The 16,120-nt window shown below is 38.3% G+C and overlaps 1 protein-coding gene across 1 annotated transcript; it reads right to left on the reverse strand.

Annotated features, from left to right (window-relative positions):
• Nucleotides 1–1,952: 1,952 nt before the first annotated feature.
• On the reverse strand, nt 1,953–13,990 carry LOC121419843 (26S proteasome regulatory subunit 6B). Its single transcript, XM_041614305.1, has 10 exons — nt 13,905–13,990; nt 10,350–10,442; nt 9,363–9,549; nt 8,107–8,253; nt 7,114–7,317; nt 6,070–6,237; nt 5,076–5,152; nt 4,478–4,646; nt 3,794–3,849; nt 1,953–2,354 (listed from the first exon to the last, which is right to left on the reverse strand). The coding sequence occupies exons 1-10, from the start codon at nt 13,938–13,940 to the stop codon at nt 2,241–2,243; spliced, it is 1,251 nt and encodes a 416-aa protein (XP_041470239.1). The 5' UTR covers nt 13,941–13,990; the 3' UTR covers nt 1,953–2,240.
• Nucleotides 13,991–16,120: the final 2,130 nt, after the last annotated feature.

The following is a 16,120-nucleotide window of genomic DNA, read 5'->3' on the forward strand; positions in this document are numbered from 1 at the left end:
AAAGAAGAGGTATGAGATTTGCATTCCACCAATAATATTCAGGAAATAAAAGAAAAGCTGTCTTAGCTCCAACAAGTTAATCACCTCCATCATCATGATTCATCATCATCACCATCATAATCATCATTGTCACCACCATCACTGTCATTATCATCATCACCATCGTCGCCACCGTATCATCATCATCATCGTCAACAACATCATCACCATCATCACCACCATCATCATTATCATCGTCACCACCATCATCACCGTCATTATCATCATCACAATCATTATCACCACCATCATCACCGTCATCATCACTGTCTTTATCATCACTGTCTTTATCATCACAACCATTATCATCATCATCGTCACCACCATCATCAACGTCATCATCACTGTCATTATCATCATCATCACCATCATCGTCACCACAATTACCTTCAATATTATCATCAGTATAATCATCATTATAATCATAATCACCTTAACCACCATCATCATCATCATTATCAATACATGTACGTTCATTATCACCATTACCACCGTCAAATAAAAAACATCAATATCATATAGCGCCTTGAGCATTTAATCAAAATGGAAAAGACGCTATATAAATCATATGTATTATTCTATATTTGATTTTTGCAACATTCCTGTTCCATCTCTTTTCAATTTCATCATTGCAGATTTCAACCATACAAACGCATCACAAATTCAAAACATCAAGGATAATTCAAACATTCTTTTTTTTGAACTTACATCTTTACTTACTGAAAGTTATCAATACACAATGAAACATGATAACAAAAAGGAATGAATTATATTAATTAAACATATCTAAAACTGATTATTCCATCTTGAAGCTCTTATGAGAGAAGAATAAGAAGACAGCTTTCAATCCTTGGACAATACCAGCTGCCCTTTTCTCCCCGGTGGTGAGTGGTAATAAATGGCACGGTAAACAACATTGTACTCATCCTGTAACCTTGAATTAATATGGGTATGTTTATTTTTTAATTTGCCAAAGCAAAATGATGAACGTTTATTGTTAACACACTTCTTAGATGCACCGTCTCTGATTCTTCATTTCAAGGAGGTTTGTACTTTGACCCGGGGGAGAGGTCAAATCGGGATGCCTGCTTTTTCGAAAAGAGCAGTGCTGATGATCTCGGTCAAAATGCAAGGCATTTATAATGATGTCATCATTGAAATAAATTTAGAATTTATGCTTCCCCAGAAATGTTGACCGTAGCCCCAATTTTTCTGAGTTTACAATCGACTTTTATGATCAGAGGTTCTATGAAAATGAATGAGTCTGCTCACATCAAAGAATGTGGGGACGAGGGTGTCGGTCTGTTCAGAGAGGTGCTTAAACTAGCCCATCATAGTAATATCTTGGTCACATTTGCTTTACGGCGACCGTACAGTGAGTCGAAAAACAGCCAGTTTATTCATTTTAATTCAAACAACCTATGTGTAGTTGCTGATGTGGTTTACGGTACACCATGTGGAGTGTTATAGAAACGGTGGATAGAAGAGAAGAAGTGGATAGGTGAGAAAGTGGAGATTTGAGAGTACTCTACTCTCAAATGAAATCTCCACTTTCTCACCTATCCATTTCTTCTCTTCTTCTATCCACTGTTTCTATAACACTCCACATGGTGTACCGTAAACCACATCAGCAATTGTACATGCCACCATGCAAACCTTCACACAACACCTACATGTAGTTGGTACACAATATGGTTAAAACGGCTGTTTTCGACTTGCCGTACGGCAAATGTGACCAAGGTATAAGGAGTTAAGGTTAATCCTTTCAAGTCTAGACCGAATGTGGACAAAAAGGCCGGTATTCTCAAAGGAGGTTTCAATTGACACATGGCAAAAGATCTTGGATTATGTAGATTTCTTGTACTATCGTGATTCATTCAAGCATGAATTTAGTGCCTTTTGCAAAAAGCGTACATTGAATTATCAGACTTTATTCATTATGCATGATGGAATTAGTGTAATCATGCATACAAAATCCACATATACCATAATACAATTGAAACTGCCTTTGTGAGTCCGCACATAGTTATTATGCTTAAATTAATCTCTGCCTAGGCCTTGTTCCACAAAACTGAACATTTGATTGTAGAACCATTTCTTTACAATTGATTGCATTGATTACCATGTACGATCAAATGTAAGACAATCAATAGCAAGACAGTTGCTACGTTTTGTGATACCGGCCCCTATTCATTGATGGTTTATTTGTAGAATTCATGTTCAGTCTCGTCCTTCTTGATGTTGTTCCGGTAGCCTTTCTCAAAGTCCTTTGCCAGGATGACATACCGATTCTCACGCACAGCTTGCATGCCAGCCTGTGGGTAAGACACACGAATGTAATAAGAGAGAGGATTGAATGAAGGCTAAAGAGGAACAGTAATTGACAGTGTGCATGAAAACAAGAAGGGAGGTCTTGTGATGTACAGTTGTGGTCCATTTGTTATTGGGTGATTCTGAGACCGATGAGAAATTCAACTTAGTAAATCAGTTTCAGCTGTAGGGGACAAAATCACACTAAAGACCAAAGTAAAACGGGAAACCGAACTTCAAGCAGAGCAATATTTCCTACAAGAAAATCTCTCCTGATGGGGCACTACCATTCTGTACGAATCTGGATAGCCTCTCCAATCTATCTATTAAGACTTGATAATGTCTCAGGCAAGTATAGAAAAAAACGTGACGTGTAGTGTCCGTCTTCAGGAGTTCTGAAGTCGGACAGTCAACCTGTCCGAGGCATATCCCCTGCACTACAACTCTATTCGCTGATTCAAGCCAGCTTTCTCTTATCTACAAAAGCCTCTCTCACCTCTCCTACCCCACCAGCCTTATACTCAAGCCTCTCACTCTGCCTACTATTTACTCCTTCATGCTTACAGTCCTTTTAAGGACTACACTTACTTTGAAAAGAATACTCTATTTCCAAACCCCAACTTTCTCTCCTTTCTATTTTCACTTCTATTTCCTTTCACTTTTAATCTCAGTTTTTCCAGGACTTTACACATGGGATAATTTCAAGTACGGTGTTTGGTGTTGGTGTTGAGAGCGTGAAAAGGCTGCTGAACCGAGCCCCAACACCGAGCTGAGTTCAGAGGAGCGATACCGATCGCGTTATCGATATCCTATGACGTCACGCCTCTGCGCTGCTGATCATCTCAACTTTACGCGAGAAATTCTCGACGACGAAAGTGAAATCGGGAAGAAATTGCAGTAAAATCTTATCGTACAGAATGCACAGGTTAAAATCACTGCAATAATCAGAAAGCATAAATATTATTTTTCATTAAAATGTGTAAAACTCTAATGATTTGCGCTCATCTTAACTGTAATAGATAATTTTACGGGGGTGTTTCATCGTGTTCGCCTCCTGTTCGTGAACTACAGTTCATCAACACCAACACCGAACTTGAAATCACGATTTTCCCAATTCCTGGGGGTTGGTGTTGGTGAATAGGGAAATTGCACGTAGATCGTCAACACCAGCTGTAATGCTCGGTTCAGCAGACGACATTCAACACCAGAGCTCAACACAAACTGCCGGAAATACGTCATATTTTCTGAGGTCAATCCCAACACCAGCGTGATTTCAAGTACGGTGTTGTAGCTGGTGTTGGTGTTGTCCCAACACCAACACCAGATTTCAACACCGTACTTGAAATCACCCATGGTGTACCATAAACTATTGTCCATACGACCATGCAAACCTTCAAGCCTCATCCAAAAATCTGTTTACTAGCAAAACCTGATGAATACTGACCTCTTGGCAGATAGCATTGATATCAGCTCCTGATATCTTGTCCGGCCTTGCTACGTCTGATCAGAGACATAACAGTCAAGGAAATAAATCATGAAATAATTTTAGCTTGGATCTGCACATGAAATCATGTTACAGGGTGCGATATGCACTTACAGATGTTGGGTGATTTCGAACCCGCCTACCTTGGCATCGCAAAGTTGGTCTCATGTGTTGCTTGAGAATATAGTTGCAGAACGATGCAGTGCAAAATAATTCTACATTTGTATTATTAGGGTTTAGAGAGCGGTGTTGGCTCAGTCGGTAACGTGTCTGCCCGTCGAACCAAAAGATCGTGGGTTCGAGTCCACCCCGGGTGGATGACGGAAGCCAGTGCGTCGTGTGTAAACGTCTCCCATGTTTCATAGATGCAGGCTACTAGTATGTTACTATGGAAAACACTCTGTCCCTCGGATAGGATGTTAAATGGAGGCCCCGTGTAGAGGAGAGTCACCACCTTTGCACGTTAAGAACCCACTGCACTATTCGTATAAGAGTACGGGGGAAACCCCGGTGTAGTGGTCCACCTACATTCCCCCCCAATCAGTTATATCGGGAGGAGAGACCTGTGGGTCATAGTGATTCAGTTCGCTTTTCGCCTCCCAGGCACAGGTGACGCCAAACAAATAATAATAATAAAAAGGATACAATCTTCTAGATCGACTTCATCAGATAGATTCATCTTAGCACAGATGGTACTGAAGATAAGACGCTTCTGACGTCTGTCCGGCAGTGGAAATTCAATCTTACGATCTAGACGGCCCGGTCTCAATAGGGCGGGGTCAAGGGTGTCGGCTCGATTCGTTGCCATGATAACCTGGAATCAAACAAACCCCAAAAAAAATTAATGGTGATGCTAAGACTCCCGCATGTTTATGTTCAACTTCAAATCAAAACTAAAAAAAAATAAAAATAACAAACATATTGGTTGTCTTATAAAGCGAATAGAATATATACTTTAGTGAATAGCATCTGCGCTCTATAAATCTATATTATCATTATTATTACAAAACATATATAAGGTTGAAACAGCTTTCTAGGTTTGTAAAATGTATGATGATACAATATGCTGAGAAATATTTGCTATACCTAAAAAAAATACATTTTACAATCTCAAAACTGTTAAAAGATGAACATACAAATTGAGTTCACTCAACATGTAAAAATGTGATAAGTGTCATGACAGGTGTAAGGGGGTCATGATATTGAAGTATGTTTTAATTCAAACAAATCCTTGATACGATACCTTAACATTGACATTCTGATCAAAGCCATCCATCTGGTTAAGTAACTCTAGGAGAATTCTTTGAACCTCACGATCAGCTGAAGATGAAAAACATGAAAGAATAATAATAATAATAATAATAGAGGTATATTTATCAAGGGTAGCCACTTCAGTTCCGAAAAATGTTCTCCCAGCGGGCCCTGCTGTTATTATTACCCGGCTAAGCTAGGCTACCTATTCAGGTGCACACAGCTTTTCGAGGAATAACTTCCTGTCGGTACCCATTTACCTCACCTGGGTCGAGTGCAGCACAATGTGGATGAGTTTCTTGCTGAAGGAAATTACGCCATGGCTGGGATTCGAACCCACGACCCTCTGTTTCAAAGTCCGAAGACTTATCCACTGGGCCACAACGCTCCACATGTTAGATCATTTGAATTAGATTGCACATTTGAAAAAAAAAAGGTCCGACAAAAATGGGAACCAGCGGGATTTGAACCTGTCATCCACTGATTGCCGGTCAGCAACTGTACCACAAAGCCATCAATGGTTCCAGCCAGAAAAGCATTTACCCGAGTATTGAGTGAATGACATGAAAGGAGGGGCAAAGCTATCCTAAGATTGACTCAATTTTGACAAATTTTGACATATTGACAATTGTGTAGTAGTCTTTTAATTGGATTCTATTTGAACTAATTTTTAGATCATTATCACATCAGGAATCAATGTTATTAATTCTATTTTTACTTTATTCGGTTTAATTTTATGAAGCACCTCGTCTGTGATTTTCACTGCCTAATTTGATCTCAGCCAATCAGATACAAGTATTTAATAGCAAGTAACAGTTATCAGTGAAAATTCTGAGGAAAAAGGTGTCGCTGAAAATCACTGAAAACATTCCTGAGTGTTTCGTGAAGTGTCTTGTCAGTGACTAACTTGCTCTGAGCCAATCCACTCCAAGTATTTCAGTAATTTATAACAGTATTTATATCATGAAATGCTCCCCTGTTCTCACCTCCGGTCTGAGCATCAAATCTCTTGGTAGCGATGGCATCAATCTCATCAATGAAGATGATCGCCGGGGCATTCTCTTTAGCGAGTCTGAACACATCCCTCACCATACGAGGTCCTTCACCAAGGTACTTCTGAACAAACTCCGAACCAACCACTCGAATGAATGCAGCTGAAACAAAAGGAACAAAAATAAAGTTGAGCTAACTATGGTGGATTTCAGATTATGTTGGATGAAGATGATAATTATGGTGATGATTATTAAACACAATAAAAAAAAATATCTAATTGTTTCATATACATAAGGTAAATTCATTTTTTTTCCACAAACCTTATCATTATCACTACCATCCCCTACTGGTTGTAGGATGTGGTACAGCTTTAGCCAACATGTTTTACTACACACTAGATAGATGGTAAAATGTGAGTGCATAACATCACAAGAATGGCTTTGATTATTATGGTCAACATGAGAGGCTGGAAGAAAGAAGAGAGGGCCAAAGAAGACAAAGTAGTTGAGAGGAGAGCTGGGTAAAGCAAAGGTTACACCGGAACCTAATCAGCTGCAAATCCATCTGAAATACACATATTCGGGAGGATTCTTTTCTCCCTCCTGATTGTGAGAAAATTCATGAGGGATTTGGCTCGTTTCTGAAATGTTCAAAACCAGCCGAATACCCCATAAGATACTCCCGAAGACGGCCATGACAAATTAAATTTGGGCCACGCCCACATTCGGGATATATTCAGATGGAATTCGGTTGGATTCTGCGAGGAATTCTCGTCTTATGGGCAGTCAATTCTTAGCAAAGGTTAAAAATTAACCGAATCCGGCCAACTTTGGGCAAAATCGGTCTGAATTTATTCAGGAGAATTCGGTTTTAATGTAACCCTGGCTTTAAGGATGGACAATGCACTACAATATGCAATGTTGAGGGGGATATTGTTTGGCGATGGATAAATGGTGCGAGTGTGAGGTGAATCTAGCCATGCCCGTTCAATGTTTACGAAACGTAACTAATGTCTGACTACTGACTGACGGACGTACCTGTCGTATGGTGTGCCACAGCCTTAGCTAACATGGTTTTACCGCATCCCGGTGGACCGAACATAAGAACACCCCTCGGAGGATCAATACCGATCTGCTGATAGAGGTCAAAGTGCGTTAGAGGGAGCTCGACGGCTTCACGTATCTCTTGCTTCTGCATGTCCATGCCACCAATGTCTGAATACACCACGTCAGGCTTCTCATCTGCAATGAAGGATAAATATCTTGAATTAACATTCCTCTTTTTTATAGGAGGCATCAAAGAAAAATGTTTTATCAAAAGCAGAATGCATGATAAAAAATAATGGTGAAGGTTGGATGAAAATTCATCAAAGAATAAATTCCATGAATTCTCATTTCATTATATTTCATCATGACTGGAAAATATTTTTTGTATAAAATGTGTATAAAATAATGTGTCTAATGATATAATAAATGCACCAGAATGAAAACTCAATTTTCTTTGAAAACTGCATTTCATTGAATTTACATCATATGACCGACAGGGAAGCTCCTCACATGTGACAACATAAAACAAAGGTATCAAACATCCATAACTTATATAAACTCTGATGGATATTCACCAAAGCTTCACCAATATGTTTCTTTTATTTCCTGCTTCTATTAAAACCAGCTTCACGCTAGGGTGAACTTTCCATATTACCATTTCTGCAAAAATGGAATTCGATACGAACAATAAATTAACTATTTTGAATTATATGTAAAGAGATGTTGGTGCTCATAAAAATGATGATGATAAGGATGGCGATGATGATGATAATGAAAATAATGATGATGATGATAATGATGTTTGGTTGATGATGATGACGATGGTGATAATAATGATGGAGATAGTGATAATTGGTGAATAATGATGATGAAAATGATGATGATGTTAATGATGACAACGATGATGGTCATAATGATGAAAACTACGATGATGATTGATGATGGGAATGATGATGATGACAATGATGTAGACAGTATACTAACCTGTACCCAGCATCATAATACTACTATCAGCTTCTGGCGGTAAGACGTCTACCAATGCATTACTGTGCTTGTGAAGAGCTACACTGGCACTTGGCTTCAATAACTCACGATCTATCGTACTCAGGATACGTACATAGGAGTTAGAACCTATATGAAATGAAAAAAGATAGTTGAAATAAAAAAATGGAGTGTGGGCTGTTGAAAAAAAAGGATTTAAATGTGACTTAAAATCATGATAATTGATATGATGATATCATTAGCGTAGATGTACACACAGGCCCATATGCTGAAGTCAGGCTTAATTCAAATACTGGTTTAAAGTTGTGGTTTAACTATGGATAGCCAGTTGTGGCATAATTCTGTAACAGTAGAGGTTGAATGTATATCAGCTCATTTTAGTCTCAAATAATTCTGAAGTGTCTGGAAAGGATGAATAATATGCTTGTCTTCACCATTACAAATTTAGGGGAAAGAGCACAGTGAACATTAGAAGCAATCATTTCAATCAATGAAATGAAATGAAAAAAAAATGAAAAAATCAATGAAAACATGATTTTGACATATTTGGCTTCCCATAATTTCAGCACAAAGTTAGACCATGGTCTAAAGTAAAACCTGACTCCAGAATAAGGGCCATTGTATTACTGCTTCCTTGCATTGGTGACTGCACAGTTGCAAACATTCAATGTGCAAAATTAAACAAATGCCGTGATTTGTAAGGTAATGCGACTTTGGGACACACTAAATCATTTATGAATCAAAACGTTTTGAAGAATTTACAACTGATAGTTACAAGAGCATTATGTATATAAAAGCTTCATTTCATACCAGCTTTGCAGTTCAACATTTCCCAATTTGTTTAATCTAAAAATTCTCAGTATCACGCTCTCAACAATGAGGATATATTTGCTCTTTGGTTTTTTATACAATAAAAACCATTTACATTTAACCTTGGGAAGTTGCCTGAATAAACCTTTCAAACAACTACATGCATTAGGAGAACATCATCATTCATCTCCTGCAACGATCTTTATTGGGAGTGTTACTGTAGTGTTCTACCAATGGAAGATTTCAAGTTCAGTGTTGTGTTAGTGACAACACTGTTTCGTCAATTTCCTCATCAGCACTGCGCCCGAATACATATACAAGTGGTCTTGGGTTGACCCTACAATAAGTCTGTTGGTCAACAGCTTCTCATAACTGACCGATAAAAAGCTAAACTAGAATTGACCAGTAGCGCGTTCCCTGTCACTCACCAGTTGTTGACCCTACAATACCAGTGTGCTGGTCAACAGCTTCTAGGAACTGACCGATGACAAGTGGAACGCTCTGAATACGTTTGACCTCTTCCTGGGCATGAAGGAATTCTTTCTTGAGATTTCTCTGTTCATCTTTGATGTACTCTTCTTGTACTTCTAGGAATTCCAACTGCTGTTGTAATTTCTGCAGTGATATCAGAGAGAAAAAAAGATTAATTGCATTATTTTCCATTTAACGATATACTATCATTACCACCACCACAAACTCCATGCATCATCATCACTAATGACATAACCTTCATCACTAGCATTAATTAATACCATCATCATTCCCATCATCACCATCATCTTCTACATCATCATCATTATCATTACCATCATCATCATCACCACCACCACCACCATCATCATCACCACAACCACCACCATCATCATCATTACAACCACCACAACCACAAACACCACCACCACCACCATCATCATCACCACCACCACAACGAACACCCAATCATCATCATCGATGTCGTGGTCATTGTCATCATCATCAACATCACCACCACCACCACAAACACCACCACCACCACCATCATCATCATCACCACCACCACAACGAACACCCAATCATCATCATCGATGTCGTGGTCATTGTCATCATCATCACCACCACCACCACCATCATCATCATCATTACCACTACGAATACCCAATCATCATCATCATCGTCATCATCATCATCATCACCATCATCATCATCACCACGTACCACCACCACAAACACCACTAACTACCACCACCATCATCACCATCATCATCATCACCATCATCTTCATCATCATCAGCACCACCACAAACACCATTACCATTACCACCACCACCACCACCACCATCATCATCATCATCATCACCACTACGAACACCCAATCATCATCGTCGTCGTCATCATCATCGTCATCATCATAATCATCATCCCTATCATCAACAAACCTTGTATCTCGAATAGAGATCATCTGTGGCAATATTCTCCAATCCAGACCCCGTTGATGTTGGTCTTGATTCACTCGGTGATGCTACCTCTTCCTACAAACAAACAAAAATACAGAAAAGGAATACTTTAGCTATCACATCACCTGAGGAAATGAAGCCTAGGCAGAGCAGTGCTCCACAACCCGCTGGTCAATGCTGCTGTAGAGTGGCTGCAGGACGCTTGTGCTTTAATATTTAGACCCTATGTTGTATTAAGTTGGGTTCAATACTGTTGTAGAAGGGCTATTACACCGGGAAGAGTAAGAGGAAAATTGAAAATAAAAACATGGAGAAGGTTCAAAATAACATATCTAGCCCTAATATAGAACATATATGATGGGGGAGTAAAATGACATACCAAAATATGGCCTTCTGCCATCAAATTTCGAGCAGGATCTAGTGAGTGCAATTGTCCATAGACATCGGTTTATTTAGTCAATAAAGCGTCTGTGAGTCTGTAACTGAGTGGACTGTTTATTTAGAATCACGGGCGTGGCACTTCAGAAAATTGTATCCAGATCACTGAATCTCCGAAAATTCTGCGCTTTTGTTTTTGAAGATACCACCCTGAATTTGGTAGAAAATAACGTTTGTGAATGCAGAACAAAATCACAGATTTTAGCACATTTTTTGGTGACCCACTTCTTAAATCTGAACTAAGCCACAGGGTGCTGTGGAAATATGGCGAGGATTCCGCAATTTGAAGGGCGAAATTAGGGTTTTCAGCCCTGATTTTTGGTAACAATCAGTGCCTGGGGAAATACATGCAGTTTCTCCTGCCTGTGTTGTAGTGAAGATTGACTGTTAGCTGTGCTAGTAGCTGCACTTGCGTAGGCGAAGCTTAGTCTATGTATGTACTAGCTTGTGAAATAAGTTGACATGTTGACATTAGCTGTTACTGTCAGGCTGCCAAGCATTCACTATTTCATAACGAGTTTTTATCAAATAAAACAATGAAAATGATGAAAAGGATTTCCCCGAAATTCTGTTCAAATTTGATCAACTTGATGAACGCATAAGATCTTGCCATCATATACAAGATGTATATTCGACCGACGCTTGAATTCGCAGCTCCTGTCTGGACATCTGGCATCACACGTGACCACTCTGCCTGCATTGAGCGTGTTCAGAGAAGAGCTCTTAGGATTATCTCATACCCGCGTTAAGCCATATGATCAACTGCTCTCAGAATTCAATGTTACCTATCTAGAAGAGAGACGCTCTACCCTTTCACTTAAATTTGCTCAATCTCTTCTCAAATCTAAGCTGCATCGACATCTCCTTCCTGCAGATAGAGGTAGTGACTGTGGTCGTACTCTGAGGAATGCATCTGCACTATCTCTTCCCAGGATGAGAACTGACAGATATCGGAATTCCCCCATCCCTTATTTCATTCAAACTTTAAACAGTCAGTGAATTTACTGTGTGCAATTCATTCAGTTACATTGTCATTTCTGCTAGCCCATTGAATACGAGTATTCTAAGACTATATCTGTATGCATAAATTCTTTTTCTCTCATATGATATGCAATACTCCTTTGTGATGTTTTCTTTCTCTCTCCTCTCTATCACTTTCTCTCCTCTCTTTTTCCTTGTTCCTTTGATCTCTTCCCTTTTTTCACTTTTCCACAACTTCTTTTTTCTGATTTCATCACACTGTTATCTGCCACATTTATATAAATCTTCAGAAAGCTCTATTTACACATGTACTTGTTGGTTTGCTCATCCTGGGGATGATGATGATTTTATTTTAATGTTTGCCCAAATGTATTCACAATGCAATTTTTAAAAACAATCATCTCTCATATGTATAAGTTTTATGATTGCATTTTAACATAGCATGTACTTTGTTGTGCAATATTCCCTAACTGCATGCAATGTACTTTTTTCTTTTCCTGTCTCTCTCTCCCCCTTTTTTTCTCTCTCTCTGTCTGTTTGCTCTCTTGCTTCTTTCTTCTTTCTTCTTTTCTATAGTATTTCTCTCCATCAATGCATCAAACTCCCACTTGCTTCATCCACTTTGGACAATGTTGTATTGTAAATCAGTATTGCAAATCATTAATGGTATATTTTTGTATTTCTCCATTTCATAGGGTGTCTGACCAGTATTTATTATTATTGATGCTTACCTTTTTTCTATGTACATATCTTGTTTACTTTATATTTAATTTATGATTAGATATGATGTCCTTTCAGATTCTGTCTGACCTTTCTATTTCTCTCTTTCTGTCTTTCTCTCTTTATCTCCTTGTTGCTCTTTCCCACTCTCTCATCTATTATGATTGCCATTATGTCTCTTTTTTTACACATAATTCTTATATTTGTAATCTGCAATTTGTTTACTTGTGGGTCTTTCTTGTTCTCCTCCTTCATTCCTTTTTTCCCTCTCTATATTTTGCTAAATCCTCCTCTCTATTCTCACCTTTTCACATGCTCACTCTTGCCTTTCTTGCTCCTCACCTGCTCTTTTATATATACACAAATTAAATCTGTCTTATTACATGCAACTCCTCATTCTATTTCTTTTTATACTATTATTGCATTTTAAACATAACGTTTTTTTTCTTCTTTAATGGTCACTGCCTGTTATGTATTATTTATTTCTTTGTTATGTATTTTTTTAAATGTAAACTCACATTGTTAGTCCTCTGACTTTTTGATGAGTACTGTTTAATAAAACCGAATTGAATTTGAATTCAATTTGATTGTTCAAAAGATGTAAAAGAACGTCCAGTTTGTGTAATACAAGATGCAAACAATTATTGAATACGCATTGAAATGAACAATAAATTTGGCCTAAGTTTAGTAAGTTTGATCTAACTTGTTACTAACTATCTAATCATTTAACAATTAATAACAATTTGACAATGAAGAAAAAATAAGTGTCAAATTTTATTGTTAAACATGAATTTGTACAGAACAAACGTCAACTGCGATGCTAAACCATGCACTGAATCATAAAAAAGGAATGGCTCTCAAAAACTGAAAATGGCTCTGCGCCTCTGCCTCTAACTTAGTCTGGTAAAAATGAAAATTGGCTCCCAATATTTTTTTTCAAAATGGCTCCCTGATTTAAAAATAGGCCTAATTTCAACAGACAACACTGCACTGCTAAGGCCTAAGGCTAAGCCTAAGGCAGTGCTAAAAATAATCATATTGCAATTCACTAAATGATGCCACTGCCACTGTTACAGATTATGCCGTTTCTGGCATGCCCCGTTTCTCAATCTACGTCTTGATTCCCCATTTGTCATTGCGTCGAAATGAATGGCGTTGAATTGAAATTTGAAATGTCGATCTGCCGATTCCGAAATTCCGTGTCTGGTACGCTTGCAAGAATTGGACAGACACCATCATAGATCGGTGGGACCGAAGCGAAAAGGAATATTGCTTTGTCATGTATTCGTTTGTCAGAGAATTCCTCTCAAAATTCTGCTTCCAATTCGCTCTACTGAAATTCATAATCAACTTAACACATTAATTACATATTTAGTACTGTAAAATCAAGCTATATACCTTTTTAGGAGTGACAGCAATGCCAATTTCTTCCATAATTCAGCGATATTGGGTATCTTCAAGAATCAAGAAAACAGAAATTAAAATATCGTTGTAAGATGGCGCTATTTCCTTGTCTATTGATAACTCTGCCTCTGCCCAGAGTTATCAATCTATTGATAACTCTGCCTCTGCCTATAAGCAGAGTAGTAAATAATCAGAGCAGAGTTATTATTTACTCCCGGTATTTACTACTCTGCCGAAAAGAAATTTAGCTTGAGAAAACTTTTTTCGAGGCCAGGTTCAAGAAAATGTTATGCGTATATACATAGTCACAAAGTCATAAACAACATTTGATTTTCTATTATTATGATTTTCAGAATTTGATTACAGTCAAACTTGTGTATGACCTTCTTTCTTATACACTATTGACGTTAAAAATAATCTAAATTAAAATGCAGCATTTCTTGTCAAAAAGATAGGGCCTGTCTCGACATCATCAAAAACAGGGTCTATTCGTTTTAGCAATAATCTTCTAAATCTAATTACAGACACTTTTATTTTTCCCTTTGTTAGTCAAATTTAAATTGATTGCTCTTTAGGCGTTGACATGCCCATATCCCGCTACTAAAACGATCTTAATTCAAAACTAAAAAGGGTGTTGGTGCATGTCCTGCCCCGCCCTCTTATCTGTTCCCCATGCACCCCCCCCCCCTTTCACCCCGTCCTAGCCTCTGCCTAAGCTATTTCCTGGACCCACAAATGCTTTCATCCACTCTTACTACATTTCACTCCCTCCCCCATTCTTTCCTCTTTCTGTCACCCTTTCTCATCACGGACCCCCTCTCTTTCTCCTCCCCCCCTTAATAATCTCCCCTCATCCTCTCCAATATTGTTTTTTTTTCTGTTACACATACATTTATTTACTTTTCTTTACATGGTAGCTTAATTTCAGTTGATATCTAAGAAGTCGTTTCTTTAAATATACTTGGGTATGAGTCTTTTTTTATCATTATTTGTTATATACTTACTTTGCTGGGTTTTTTTGTTAAACCCGCACATAACCGTGACAAATGTCATATACAACAATTCATTTCAGACTCTCAAATTCAATATATTGACCTCCCATCTCTGTCTCTAATTTGATAAATGACTAATTTCTGATTTGACCCAATCTGCATTTTTTTTCTTAAAGTATTAATTTGATAACCTTGTTTTTTCCCCATTCATATTACGATGAAGGTTATAGAAGTATTGTAATTACGTTTGAATTTATTGCTATTTTGTGTTATTCCATGTAGACACCAGCCAATGTGGAGAACCTCTCGACAGAATTTTCAATTCTTTTAGGTGATCCCCAGACATTGGCTGGTGCTCAATTTTACATTTCTTTTGTGATGTTTCTATTGCTGTCATGTTTTCTTGCCTGGAAATGAAATAAAAATAAATTTTTGCCTCTTTCTCATCTATCATTCCATCACCTCCTTCGTTCACACCCCTCTCTCCTTCATTTTCGCCTCTTTACTCCTGCCCCTTCCAGTACCTTGTTATCATCTCTCCCTTCACAAATCTCTCTCATTTTTGCCTCATTCATTCATCTCTACCCCCCCCCCCTATATTTCCCTCCGGACCAGTTTAGCCATCTTTCCAACTCTCATCTCTTCTCCACTTCTCTCGTTTCTTCCCCTTTTATCTCATTATTCCCCTCTTTTCCCTCTCTCTCATCTCATGTTGACCCCCTTCTTTGTCATTTATCTCAGTCTCTCCCTCTCTTTCATCTATTTTCCTTCCCCCCTCTCTTAAATCCTCTCATCTCATGTTGACCCCCTTCTCTGTCATTTATCTCTCTCTCTCTTTCATCCATTCCCCCTCTCTCATTTATCTCTCTTAAATCCTCTCTCATCTGTTGTTGACCCCTTCTGTCATTTATCACTCTCTCATCTCTTTTCCTTCCCATTCTTTCTTCACTGATCTCTCCTCCTCTTTTCCTTCTCTCTCTTCCTTCCTCTCATCTGTTGTTGACCCCCTTCTGTCATTTATCACTCTCTTATCTCTTTTCCTTCCCCCTCTCTCTCTCCTCCTCCCTCCCCTTCTCTCTCTTTCATCCTCTCTCTCTTTCATCTCTTTTCCTTCCCATTCTCTCACTGATCTTTCCTCCTCCCTCCCCTTCTCTCTCTCATTTACCTCTCTTCCATCCGCTCTCTCCTAATTTTTTTACTCTTGGAAATTCTCCCGAA

The sequence above is a fragment of the Lytechinus variegatus genome, chromosome 8 (genome assembly GCF_018143015.1).
Source record: "Lytechinus variegatus isolate NC3 chromosome 8, Lvar_3.0, whole genome shotgun sequence".
NCBI lineage: Eukaryota > Metazoa > Echinodermata > Echinoidea > Temnopleuroida > Toxopneustidae > Lytechinus > Lytechinus variegatus.

Bases quoted from the DNA above. Each gene is read 5' to 3' on its own strand.
- LOC121419843 (XM_041614305.1), bottom strand. From the start codon at position 13,940: ATGGAAGAAATTGGCATTGCTGTCACTCCTAAAAAG. The intron at 6,238-7,113 runs GTACGTCCGTCA...CTTTTGTTTCAG, and splicing joins TGTGGCACACCATACGACAG to CTGCATTCATTCGAGTGGTT. The intron at 3,850-4,477 runs GTATCCTTTTTA...GTCTCTGATCAG, and splicing joins TGAAGTCGATCTAGAAGATT to ACGTAGCAAGGCCGGACAAG.